Here is a 13,771-nt window from a genome sequence, read left to right as displayed (position 1 = left end):
TGATCTCTGTGTGTGAAATAAATTTAAAAAAAATCTTTAAAAAAAAATTCAATTTAGTTAGCATATACTTATTATTAGTTTCAGGGGTAGAATTTAGTGATTCATCAGTTGCATGTAATACCAAGTATTCATTACATCAAGTACCCTCCTCTTTAATGCCTATCCCCCAGTTACCCCACCCCATCCAACAACCCTCTAACCATAAGAGACTCTTAAGGATAGAGAACAAACTGAGGGTTGATGGAAGGAGATGGGTGGGGGATGGGCTAGATGGGTGATGGGTATAAGGAGAGCACGTATTCTGATGAGCAGTGGGTGTTGTATGTAAGTGATGAATCATTAAATTCTACTCGAGAAACTACTACTGCACTGTATGTTAACCACCTAAAATTTAAATTAAAAAATAAAAATTTAAAAAGAGGTGATAAGCTTTATGAAAAAGGGAAACCTTAAAAGTATGCAACAATTGTAGATTATGAAGAATTACAAAGGAGAAAGGCTAAAACATTAACATTAATTTCATTGTGTAAAGTTAATTACAATGATGCTCTATTACATGAAATGTTTCCATTTATTTATATGTAGTTAAATGAAAATACCATTGTGGCTCTGAAATTGGGTGTATCTAGGTCTAAATCCCACTTCTACCAATCATTTATAAACAATAAAGATACCAACAGTATTGTAAGTCTGCTCAAGAATTAAGTCAGCTAACACATGGAATGAAAATACAGCATTTAGTTTATATACATGTAAATAAACATTAGATTTTCTTCTCTTTCTCTTAAATATCAGAGAGAGCACAATGGCATGCTTGTAATTAAACATTCACCAGATATTTGTTATTATGTGACCTGATTATCCTAGATGCTTACTGAAAGCATCTAGGAAAGATATTCCTTTGAGTGAAATAGTGAGGATAAATCAGTAACTGAAAAAAGCATGGACATGGTAATTTCTAAATCAATGTCCAATAATAAAGGCAACATTCATTAGACTCACTTTCTTCCAGCTTTAATGAAACTGAGGGATTGCTTCCTGTTTCATCCACAATTCCTTCACCACCTCCTCGAGATCTTGAATTCCAGACTTTAATCACTTCAACATCATTGTCACTGCCACTGCCGCTTGAGCTACTATCTTTCTTCCCTTTTCTCCCCTTTGTTTTTTTCTTTCTATAAAAGAAACAAATTCAAACTCTTACGGAAGCACAGAAAAGATACAAATGCCAATTATGAGAGAACAATCAGCAATTTGGGACTTTAAATGTGTCAACACAGGACACAAAAATTATTCAATTTACTTTGTATAATCATCGGAGCTTAAACTCATGGAGGTTTCGTCGGAATCTGAAGCTATAAATTCATCCATACTGTCTTCATCAAAGTATCCCTAGAGGAAAAAAATGATGAATGTTTTAATAGTTTATTTCAACTTATATTGAAAATTATAATGATGTTTACTTTACCTGAGGGTAAGTTAATTGTCATGGGATAAGAAAGAACTGAAAGAACTACCATAGATTAGAAAAAAGAAAGGAGACATCACAAATATGATTACTAAATGCAATGTGGAATCTTGGATTGAATCATGGAAAAGAAAAAGGACATAAGTAACAAAAACCGATGAAGTCTACTGTTCATTAGTTAATACTATTGACTCAATGTTACTTTTTACATTTTTATCATTTACAATGTTTATACAGATGTTAAGAATAACATTTAATACTCCTTCCATAATCATAATGTATTCTAACATACAGAAATTAACTAGAAATAAAATAGGTTGAATTATGGTACTACAAAGCAAAGGAAAATTCCAATATATAGATCTATATAGATCAACCTTATTCCTGAAATTATTCTGCTTCCAACAGATACGTCTTAATCAATTTTAGGTTACCTGATTTACCTTATTTTCTTTGCTAATGTAGTCCAGCTGCAAACACCATGGATGAGTCCAGATTCTACTTAACATCTGAAAATCTTGGAAAAGTTTTGCACCTGCCTTTCCTCTTCCACCTTCACTGCTATTACCTACACCTGATCAAAAAAAAAAAAAGCAGTTAATGTTAAGACATAAGAATTCGCTATGTCAGGAGAGGTGGGTAGAGGGATGGGTTAAACAAGTAATGGGGATTAAGGAGTACACTTGTGAATGAGCACTTGATGTTGTATGAAGTACTGAATCACCAAATTGTACATCTAAAACTAATTACACAGTATGTTAACTAACTGGAAATTAAATAAAAACTTAGGAAAAAAAGAATTCTCTATGTCAACCAACATGCTTCTAAATTAGGGATTTTAACTTTATCTGCACCATGGACTCTTGGCAGTATAGAGAAGTTTATAGACATCTTTCTTTGATTAATGTTTTGAAACATATAAAGTAGGAAAACAAAAGAAACCCATTATATATAAATGATCAAAATAGTAAACATATTTGTGATACAGTAATATGTGTACTTTGTTAATGCATTAAATAACAAAATATAGCAGCAAGTCTAAGAATTATCTGAAATTCTGAAGTCCTGATAAAGGTAAATTATTTTGAGATATCAGTAACAATAGAAATATTTGATTTCTATTGGTAACAAAGTGACAGTTATCACTAACAGTACTATGGTTTATTGCCCACATTATAATTGGAAAAAAATGCTAATTTTCATCAGAGGTTAATATAAATTAATGTGACTTTTTCTTATTCCAGTTCACATATCCCCCAATAATTCCATCTGTGGACCCTGGATTACAAACTCCTATCTTAAAACTGATGGTTAACAGAGGGGAGGCAAGTAGGGAGATGTGTTAAAGAGGTGATGAGAATTAAGGAGTGCACTTGTCATGATGAGCACAGGGTGATGTATGGAAGTGTTGAATCATTATATTGTATACCTGAAACTAAATTTACACTGTATGTTAACTCATTCGAATTTTTAAATTTATTTTATTGGGGGAGGCAGACAGAGAGACTGCTAAGCAGCTTTTGGCTGAAACCAAGACTTAAACACTTAACCAAGGCACCTTGGGCACCTAGAGCACCTGGGCACCCCCAACGAACTGGAATTTAAATGAAAATTTAAAAGCTCTTGTTTTAGATAAAGCCTCTCTATATCCAATCTTTCAGAAACTCTTTTCCAACTATTCTTAAACAAAAAAATGTACTCCTAAAAATAATTTTTCATGTTGAAAACATTACATTTCTTCTGCTCAGAGCAATTTCAACAAAATCGTATTTTTCCTATGAAAGCAAAATGAAAATGAAATGAATGCGCATTTCATTTATGACACTTATCAAGGAGGTAAGATGCAAAACAAAGCTGATTAAGTAAAAAAAGCAGCATTTAAGCAATAACATTTTTCTGCCCACAGTTTTAAAGATGTAAATTCACAATTAATAAGTCTTGCCTCCACTCATGGCAAGAGAAAATTTAATGATATGAAACACTAATAAAAATGCATGAAAATCTGGTAGTGATTATTTTGGCTTGTAAGTGGTATTTCCACTGTGTATAATAGAAATCAGTACTGTGAAAATGAGAAATCTAATTTCTTGATATACAATTGCTCATAGCATTTCTTTATAATTTTTTGCTTCTGCAATAACAGTAGATATGTTCTTTTACACTCCTGATTTTAGTTGTGGCTCCTCTATTACTTTGCAATTACAGCTAAAAAGGTATAAATTATGTTGATCTTTTCAAAGAAGCCAATGTTGGTTTCAATGGTTTTTCTGTGTTTTTTTCTCCTTTATATTTATTTCTGCTCTAGTCTTTATTCTTTCTTTCTACTTGCTTTGGGTTTAGTTTGCTCTTACTTGACTTCCTTAAGGTGTAAGTTTAGATTATAAACTTGAGATAATTCTTCTTTACAAATTAGAGGCATTTACAGTTAAAATTTTCCCTCTTTAAGCATGCTTTACCTGCATCCCGTATTTTAGTACCTTGTGTTTTTGTTTCCATGTCTAAATATTTTTTAATTTTCCCTGTGATTTTTTTTTTTATCTACTAGCTATTTGGGAGTCTGTTATTTACATACATTCGTGAATGTTCTAAATTTCCTTCTGTTACTAGCTTGTAATTTCATTCCCACGTAGTTAAAAAACATTTTGTGTGATGTTGTCCTTTTATGCTAATTGAAACTGGTTTTACAATCCAAATTGTGATCTATCTTGGAGAATATTCCACCTGTACTTGAGAGGAATATGTATTCTGCCGCAGCTCAATGGAGTGTTCTTTCAGAGGTCTGTTAAGTCTGGTTGGTTTATAGTGTTTTCTAAGTCTTCTATTTCCTTGTTGATCTTCTACCCAGCTCTATCCAGTTCTACCCAGTTCTATCACTGAACACCTTATGAGTTAAAATTAATGTAAAGGAGGGGCACCTGGACGGTTCAACCAGTTAAGTGTCTGACTCCTGATTTCAGCTCAAGTCATGATCTCAGGGTCATGAGATCAAGCCCTGTATCAGGCTCCATGCCGGGGATGGAATCTGCTTCAGATTCTCTCTCCCTCTCCCTTTGCAATCCCCCACCCTACCACTCAAGTTCTCTCTCTTAAAAAAAATTAACATAGGGACGCATGGGTGGTTCAGTGGGTTAAAGCCTCTGCCTTCAACTCCAGTCATGATCCCAGGGTCCTGGATTGAGCTCCACATTGGGCTCTCTGCTCAACAGGTGGCCTGCTTCCCACCCCCCTGCCTGCCTATCTGTCTACTTGTGATTTCTGCCAAATAAATAAATAAAATCTTTTAAAAAATTAATGTAAAGAGAGATTTTTTTAAAAAGGCAATCTAAACTTTATCATTTTATACTCTAAGAAAGACTTAAAAGCCAATCCTTGTTTTGTGGGGGCAAAAAGTACTTTTTTTTTAAAAAAAAGATTTTATTTATTTATTTATTTGACAGAAAGAGATCACAAGTAGATGGAGAGGCAGGCAGAGAGAGACAGAGAGGGAAGCAGGCTCCCCACTGAGCAGAGAGCCCGATGCAGGACTCGATCCCAGGACCCTGAGATCATGACCCGAGCCGAAGGCAGCAGCTTAACCCACTGAGCCACCCAGGCGCCCCCTACTCTTGCACATATCATAAATACCTTCTATCATAGATAAACTTCATAAAACTTTCAGGCCAAAGTAGCTAAGATAGTAAAAGGGAGGACATTTTTAAAGGGAAAGAAATTCTACCTAAAAGGGGAAAAAACAGTTTTTTCTACCTACACCACTGATTTATATTAGAGTTGATATTCTCTGTGGGAAATGGGAACCACATAAAAAGGATGTTAATAACCTAGCCAAATAAATATCCACAGAAAAATATTCTCTACTCAAAAGACCACTGACAATTATTACTGAATTATTCTTTTTAAAAAAATGATTTACTCCAGATCACTTAATTTAGAAAATATACCCAAAAAGGTTAAATGAATACATGATTAATTAATCATGACAATCTGTTATCGAACCTCATTTACACCTACAGTTTTTACATGAGATGTTATTATGGGGTCTTTGGTAAACTGAATAATGGTCTCCCAAATATATTTACATTCTGATCCACCCATGAGTTATTCTATATGGAAAAAGAAAATGTGCAGATGGAATAAAAGGTAAGGACCTGAAATTGAAGAAGACCATCCTAGTTTATCCCAGAGGATCCAATGCAACCACAAGAGTCCCTATAAGAGGAATCCAGAAGTGAGAGTTGGAGAAAGTGATTATGGAGAATACAGACAGCCACTAAAAGCTGAAAGAGACAAGGAAATATTTTCCCTCCCTAGAGAGGCCAGAAGGAACCAGCCCTGCTGACTTTAGCCTAGTAACATTAACCCTGGACCTTCAACGCCCCAAAACCGCGAAAGAATAAACTTGTGTTGTTCTAAGCCATTACATTTGTGGCCATTTTCTACAGCAGCCAAGAGGAAATCAATACAGCATCCTAGTGAAATATTTATCAAACTAAAACTTGGCACACAACAGAATCACCTGGGCAATGTGTTATACACATCCTTGGATTCCATTCCTATAAATTCTGATTTCCTAGATATGTGATGAGGCACAGAAACCTAAACTTTCTAGGAAGGTTCTCAGATGTTTGTTGTGCTGCAAACTAGGGTACAAGTCATAAATAAGAATGGCTGGGAAAACTCACTGCTTCAATTAGTTTGCTAGGGCTGCCACAGCAAATCACCACAAACCCAAAATCTTAAGAACACAGAAATATACTCCTTTATAGCTTGGGAGATCAGAAATCCAAAATCTGTCCTACTGAGCCAAAATCGAAGTGTCCACAGGGCCACCTACATTCCCCCTGGAAGCTCCAGTAGAGAATTTATTCCTTGCCTCCTCAGGCACATGGTGGCTGCTGGCATTCCCTGACTTGCAGCCACATCAGTCTTTGCCTCTGTGGTCATAATTCTTCTTCTTCTGTGTATATCAAATCTCCTTCAGCCTCTCTCCTGCAAAGATACCTGCAATGGGAATTAGGAGCCATCTGGGACAATCCAGGACAACCGTCTCATCTCAAGATCCTTAATCACCTCTAAAAAATCCCCTTTTCTTATAAGGTAACACAGGTTACAGGACCTAGGTAAGATCTGACATCTCCAGGTGGTCATCATTTCAACCTACCACACTGCCTTAAGTGCCCTTCAAGGTTATTCAAGGATGAAGACGGTAGATGTAAAGCAAACATTCCAAAAATACAATACTTAAAGCTTTTTATATTCAATTTCCCTTTTGACCCCTTATAAATCACAATTATACTATTAAAATAAACCAGTCTCACTGGCATATTCTGATGACCAATACAGCTATAATAAACAGGGAATTGGAGATGATCATAATAAAATACCATGGGCTAGATCAATAAATTTTATAAAGTTTCCCTAAGTCCTGAAAATTATTTCAAAAAATTTTCTACATAAATGATTAAAAAGGGTTGATCTAAGAACCTTGGAAGTGGTTTGGCCACTAAGAATTTGGAAAGACCTTTTAGGATTTCCATACTGTTTTATCACAAAATCCTTACCAATCAAATATTTTCCTTTGTACTATTTCAGAAATCTGATTTCGTTTCCTCCAATGCTCCTTCAGTTAACCTATAAGACTGAAGGCCACTTTTAAACATAACAAAGACTTAGGAAAGCCTAAAATCCAAGCAATAACGCAACTACCAAGAGGTGCCCAAAAGAATTCTTCGTATAATAAACAATAAGTGAAAAAGAGTATTTCATTGTTATTAGTTATTTCACTGCTTCAATACATCAATGCAGGTTCTATAAAGCTGACTTTAAGCAGATGGCTTGTTTTGATAATCTAAACATATGTTGTTATATCTGTTCAAGTCTAAATCTAAATCTTGTAGTCATACCACTTTCTGATTAGTCATATAGTATAGGAATCTCACATAAAAATTACCAATCTTGAACTATCACGCAAAGACCACTGAACTTGGTTAACATTCTTTGGAGTATGCTTATTTATGCAGAAAGTAGAAGAAACAAAGGGATAATATTTTAAGTACCAGACAGCCCCCAGTTCATATCATCAAATAGCCCATCATTTGCCCCAATTCCCACTAACTTAAAAAAGTTAGGAGTGCTTCAAGCACAAATCGTAATATCAAGGGATCTGAAACTAATAATATCTCCAGAGCCCTAGCAGAAACAACAGCAAATCCTTTCTGGAGTAACCAAACATTATCCTGGGCCTCAAAGAATTACCATATATTAATAGTTCAAGGGATATTAGGAACCTGTGGTCAAAAGTACTTAAATATACATATAGCAACAGGCAGCATGCCTGAAAAACTGACAGAAATTAGAGAGATAAAAGAAATCCATAAGGATTTCAGAAACTGGAATAATCAGACATAGATTGTAACTGTTTACTACTGTTTAAAGAAATGTTAAAGATAATCCTGAAAGTACTTGCAAGACACAGGAAATCATAAAGAATGAAGAATTAGATGGAAGGTAACTAAATAAAACTTCTGTAGGTAAAGTAAGCCCACCGAGGTTTTTTTTAAGTTTTATTCAGATATAGTTCACAATTTACCATCCACAATTCACTAGTGTATTCACAGAGCTGAGCAACCATCACCAAAATCTAGTTTTTATAACATTTTCATCACCCTCAAAAGAAACCCTATATCCCCAAGCCATCATCCACCAATTTCTTTATTTCTCCTATACCCCCAGGAAACCACTAATCCTACTTTGTCTCTACAGATCTGCCTACTCTGTACATTTCATCATACAACATCTGGTCATTTGTGACTGGATTCTTTCACTTAGCATATGTTTTCAAGGTTGATATGCGTTGTAGCATGTATCAGCATTTTCTTCCTTTTCGTTGCTGAATAACGTTCTATGATATGCATATATCAAATCTGTTTAACCCTTCACCACCTGATGGGCATATAGGTTGTTTCTAGCTTTTAACTATAATGAACAATGATAGTATGAACATTCGTGTACAAATCTTTGAGTATACACAAGCGTTTTCCTTTCTACTGAGTATATACCCAGAACTTTAATTGCTGAGTTATATGGTAACTCTATATTGAAAATTTGATTGCCAAATTGTGTTCCTCCTAAGTTACACCATTTGACATTCAAAACCCGCAAAACACAGGGTTCCAATTCCTCCACATCCTCACCATTTGCTATTTTTCTATTTCTTGGATTACAGCTATCCTAGTGAGTTATAAAAGGTATCCCACTGTGGTTTTGATTCACATTTTCAATTATGTTGAGCATCATTTAGAGCAGTTCTCAGTTCTCAGGCTGCAGGTACATCAAAATAACCTGTAGGGATTATAAAAATGCAGGTTCCTGAGCCCTACTTCAGATCCACTTAATCTCTAAAGGGTGGCACTGGGATGCTTGCGTATGAATGTTCTCAATTTATGAGTACAATTCAGTGGCATTGACTATAATCACAATGCTGTGCAAGGAAACATCTTCATGATCCTAGAAACTCTACACATATTAAAAATAACTGCATTTTCCTCTTCTTCAAACCTTGGTAACTACTACTTTCTGCCTCTATGAATCTGACTAATCTAGGTACTTCTACGTGAAATGAAACAGTATTCGTCATTTTGTGTCTGGCTTATTTCATTTATCACGATAGCTTTGGGATTCATTAATATCGTAAAGCATCAGCATTTCTTCTCTTTTTAAGAGCAAATAATATCCCATGGTATGTATGTATGTATGTATGTGTATGTATGTACCTATGTGTGTGTGTGTGTGTGTTTGTGTATATCACATTGCCTTCATCTATTTATCAGTTAGTGGACACCGGGATTGCTTCTACCTTTCTGGCTATTATGAATGTAGCTGGTGTGTAAACATGAGTGTGCAAGTATCTGTTTAAGTTTCTGCTTTCAATTATCTGGGTTATATACCTAGAAGTGGAGTTGCTGGATCACATACTAAATCACTGTGGAAATAATTCTGCATTTAACTCTTTGAGTAATGGCCACACTGCATTTCTGATAGCAGCTGCACCATTTTACACTGCCACCAGCAATGCACCGGGGCCATAATTTCTCCATTTCCTTGACAATATTTACGCTTTCTCACTCTCTTTAAAGATTTTATTTATTTATTTGACAGAGAGATAAAGAGTACAAGTAGGCAGAGCGGCAGGCAGAGGGAGAGGACGAAGCAGGCACCCCACTGAGCAGGGAGCCCAATGCAGGGTTCAATGCAGGGCTCGATCCCAGGCCCCTGAGATCATGACCTGAGCCAAAGGCAGCTGCTCAACCAACTGAGCTACCCAGGTGCTCCATTCTCTATCTCTTTTCTTTTCTTTCTTTCTTTCTTTTCTTTTTTTTTTTTTATAATACACACCCTATCAGGTATGAAGTGGTATTTTGTGTTGGCATTCTATAATAACTGGGGAAAATGTAGACCATCTTTTCATGTGCTTACTGGTCATTCTTTGGAGAAATGTCTACTAAAGTCCTTCACTCATTTTCCAATTGTGTTGAGTTTTATTGTCACTGAGTTATAAGAGTTCCTTATATATTTTGGTTATTAATCCCTTCTCAGATAATGGATTTCAAAATATTTTCTCCCATTCTATGGACTGTTTTTATGTACTCCATTTTTGCATGCTTTAAAACACTGCATGGATTTTAATACTGACTTATGCTTAAAATCAGGCTAACATGGGGTGCCTGGGTGGCTCAGTCATTAAGCGTCTGCTTTTGGCTCAGGTTGTGATCCCAGGGTCCTGGGATCGAGCCCCTCATTGGGCTCCCTGCTCAGCAGGAAGCCTGCTTCTCCCTCTCTCACTCCCCTTGCTTGTGTTCCCTCTCTCACTGTGTCTCTCTCTGTCAAATAAAAAAAATCTTTTTAAAAAATCATGCTAAAGTTTACTGATTAAGTAAAAACTGATGATTACCAGGAGGGAGGTATATGGGGGGATGGGTTAAATAGCTTATGGAGCTTAAGAAGTGCACTTGTGATGAGCTCCAGGTGTTGTACAGAAATGCTGAATCATTATGCTGTACACTATAGTGTATTGAAAATAATATTACCCTATTTGGAAATTTAAATAAAAACTTTGAAAAATTAAGTATCCACATTTTAAAACATTAAGTGTTTACTGAAGGCAGAGGCTTACATGTAAAAATAAACTTCTGATAACTAATGATAAAAGGAATAGTGCAAGATTATACTGAAAAAGGGGAACAAAGTAAAATTAAGAGGACTTCAATTTCTTTAAAATTTGTGAAAACTCAGTTCTTGATGACTTTAATTCCAAAAATATTAAGTATATTACAAATTATTACTATTAGCATTAACACAAAACTGTTCCTAATACAAAAAGCAAAATTTAAGTGAACTTCTTAAAACCAAACAGAATCTAGAAAAAGGCAAATATAAAAACAAAAGAAATTTTGGAATGTGTGGCAGAAAAACACCAAACATTTTAAATTCAAGTGAAATACATGGGTGAAATTTGAAAAGAAACACTGTGATGGTTGGTAGTGAGAATCAAGATAGAGTAGCCTTTAATATAACCCATTTGGCCTTTCATGTGTTTTTTCCAAAGGGAATATTATCTCAGGTTATGCTACTTTTAAAAAAAATTTTAGTTATTTGATCGAGAGAGCACAAGTAGGTGGAGTAGCAGGCAGAGTGAGAGGGAGAAGCAGGCTTCCAGCTGAGTAAGGAGCCTGACATGGGGCTCGATTCCAGGACCCTGGGATCATGACCAGAGCCAAAGGCAATTGCTTAACCAACTGAGCCACCCAGGCGCCCCATGCTACTTTAAGGAAAAAAAGCATCACATATAGTTGGGTGGAACACCAAACATTTTCACAACTGTAAGATTCACAATATCAGATGATAATTTAACAAACATAAATTTTCAGAAAGAGTTAAGAGGCAGAGTAATAGGGGGAAACCTATGCTTGCCTCCTCCAATGAACACAGCTAGATAAATATCAAATCATTCTGAACACCCAAGAAATCAATCTGAGGATGGAAAGAACAAACTGCACGACTAGAGGGAGGAAAGAGGCCAGCCACATCATGGAAGTTAGGAGGTGAGGAGATGTGATTTAGAGAAGAAAAGAATTGCTGGTGATGATGCAGAGGAGAGGAAGCCCAGATCAGGAAAAGAGAGACAAAGACAGAGACAGAGAGACAAGAAAAACACTTTCCCTACATCACTAATGAGGAAAATGAGAGGGGCTAATTATCACAAGTATCTACAAGCAGCAGAGCACAAAGTCTGCTTTTAGAAGTCCATGCCATGGCCAGGGTGGAACCTGGCTGGCAAAGAGGTGCTCCTGTGAAGAAGAAAGGCAGAGGCCAGGGAGCATGATACCCTGGGTTGCACTAGGAGAGAAAATTCTCTTTCATGAAGAGCATTTGGGAGAAGGGCACTGCCTTTATGGGAACAAAAGAGCAAGCAGGTGCCACTGAGCTGCCCCATTCTTTAGCACAGGAGACACCTGCTGAGAGCAGCTAACCTGCATCCCGGCCTCTTGTGCTTTATGGTAAATTCCAAGCCCCTGTGCATTCCTGCAACTACCCTTCTGGGACAAACCAGCACTAGCGCAGTATGACGAGACCCTCCTCCAGAGGATCAGTCCATGTCCATGCATCGTAAGGTACCTAAAATTTAGAGTTCTGAAACCCAGTCTGTGTGCCTGTGATAAAACACAGGAGCACAGTGCCACAGGGTAGGCAAATGCTCAGAGACAGGGTGAAGGCATATATCTGAGGAATGCATGGGATAAGCAAGGGGAGACTGTTTACTCTTCTATGAGGGCTTTTTTGAACATTGGCAGGTGCAAACTTCCCTCTCTGGGGATGAGAGAGACGGCTGACAACATTTTTAGCCCTGCCCATCAGAACAGACAGATTGCAGTGAGAAACATAGTGCTCACAGTGGAGGCTTGAGCTGCTTACACCAAACCCCAGTCCCCTGAACTCTGCAGGTGGTTTTTGTTGTTGTTGTTGGGTTTGTTTTTGCTAGGACAAGTATGCCTAAGACTCAGAACAGGAGTACCACACCTCTTCCACCAGAAGACCAGCACAAACCCTCCACATGCACCAAGTCTACTCACAGAAAGCTGAAAAGCTTCAGCTCTACGGGAAATAGAATCTAGCCTGTTTTAACAAGTGGACCAAAAAACATAGTTAAAACTCACCACACACTGGAAAAGCAGTAAACACTCCCTGCTGCAGACAAGAAGAAACTATGCTGAGGACTGACCCAAAGGAAACAGCAGCAAAAACACAACAGCAGAGTGTACCAGAAACACTTTCTGAAGCACCAGGCCCTGGAAAGTATATGACCTCTTCTTAATACAACCATTACTCTCAGGAGCAGAAACTATAACAGGCTTTCATAGGACACAGGAGAAGACAGAGACCTAGACAAAATAAGATGGAGGAATTCACCCCAAAACAAAGAACAAGAAGAGGTCACAGGCAGGGATCTAATCAAACCAGTTATAAGTAATATCTCTGACCCAGAATTTAAAACAACAATTATGAGGATACTAGCTGGGCTTGAGAAAAGCAAAGAAGACACCAGGGAGTCCCGTAACGCAGAGATAAAAGACCTAAAAACTAGTCACGCCAAAATAAAAATACTATAACCAAGACACAAAACCAACCAAATGTAATGACCACAAGGAGAGAAGAAGAAGAACGAATAAATTATATTGAAGATAAAATTATGAAAATAATGAAGCTGAAAAGAAGAGGGAAATAAAAATGTTAGATCATGAATGTATGCAAAGGGAAATGAACGACTCCATAAAGCATAATATCCACATCATAAGCATCCCCTAAGTAGAGAAGGAAAAGGGAGCAGAAGGTTTCCTTGAGGAAACTATAGCTGAAAACTTCCCTAATCTGGGGAAGAAAACAGACATCCAAATCCAGGAGGCAGAGAGAGCTCCCATCAAAATAAAAAAAACCAGGCCAACACCAAGACATATCATAGTAAAAATTGCAAAATAAAATACAGATATAAGGACAGAATCCTAAAAACAGCATTGGAAAAGAAATCCCTGGGACATCTGGGTGGCTATTCTTAACTTCGGTTCAGTTCATGATCTCAATAGGGATTGAGCCCCATGTCTGACTCCACACTTCAGTGGAGAGTCTGCTTGAGATTCTCTCTTCCCCTCTCCCTCTGCCCCTTCTACCCTGCTCTTTCTCTCAGATAAATAACTAAAGCTTTAAAAAAAAAAAAGAAAAGGAAATCCCTAATGTACAAGGGAATACAAATAA

At 36.8% G+C, this 13,771-nt stretch overlaps 1 protein-coding gene across 5 annotated transcripts in view; it reads right to left on the bottom strand.

Annotated features, from left to right (window-relative positions):
• Positions 1-13,771, bottom strand: part of LOC111160945 (ATRX, chromatin remodeler) — a 298,603-nt gene that overhangs the window by 83,388 nt on the left and 201,444 nt on the right. For all 5 annotated transcript variants that reach the window (XM_022524346.1, XM_022524345.1, XM_022524347.1 and 2 more), the window contains 3 exons: positions 1,912-2,042; positions 1,304-1,392; positions 1,003-1,175 (listed from right to left, as the gene is read on the bottom strand). In XM_022524346.1, coding sequence (XP_022380054.1) covers positions 1,003-1,175; positions 1,304-1,392; positions 1,912-2,042 — 393 coding nt within the window. The remainder of the gene's footprint in view (positions 1-1,002; positions 1,176-1,303; positions 1,393-1,911; positions 2,043-13,771) is intronic.

The sequence above is a fragment of the Enhydra lutris genome, unplaced genomic scaffold (genome assembly GCF_002288905.1).
Source record: "Enhydra lutris kenyoni isolate GAN:26980312 unplaced genomic scaffold, ASM228890v2 scaffoldscaffold79, whole genome shotgun sequence".
In the NCBI taxonomy this organism is placed as follows: domain Eukaryota; kingdom Metazoa; phylum Chordata; class Mammalia; order Carnivora; family Mustelidae; genus Enhydra; species Enhydra lutris.
This window is presented reverse-complemented; position numbering and strand designations above follow the sequence as displayed.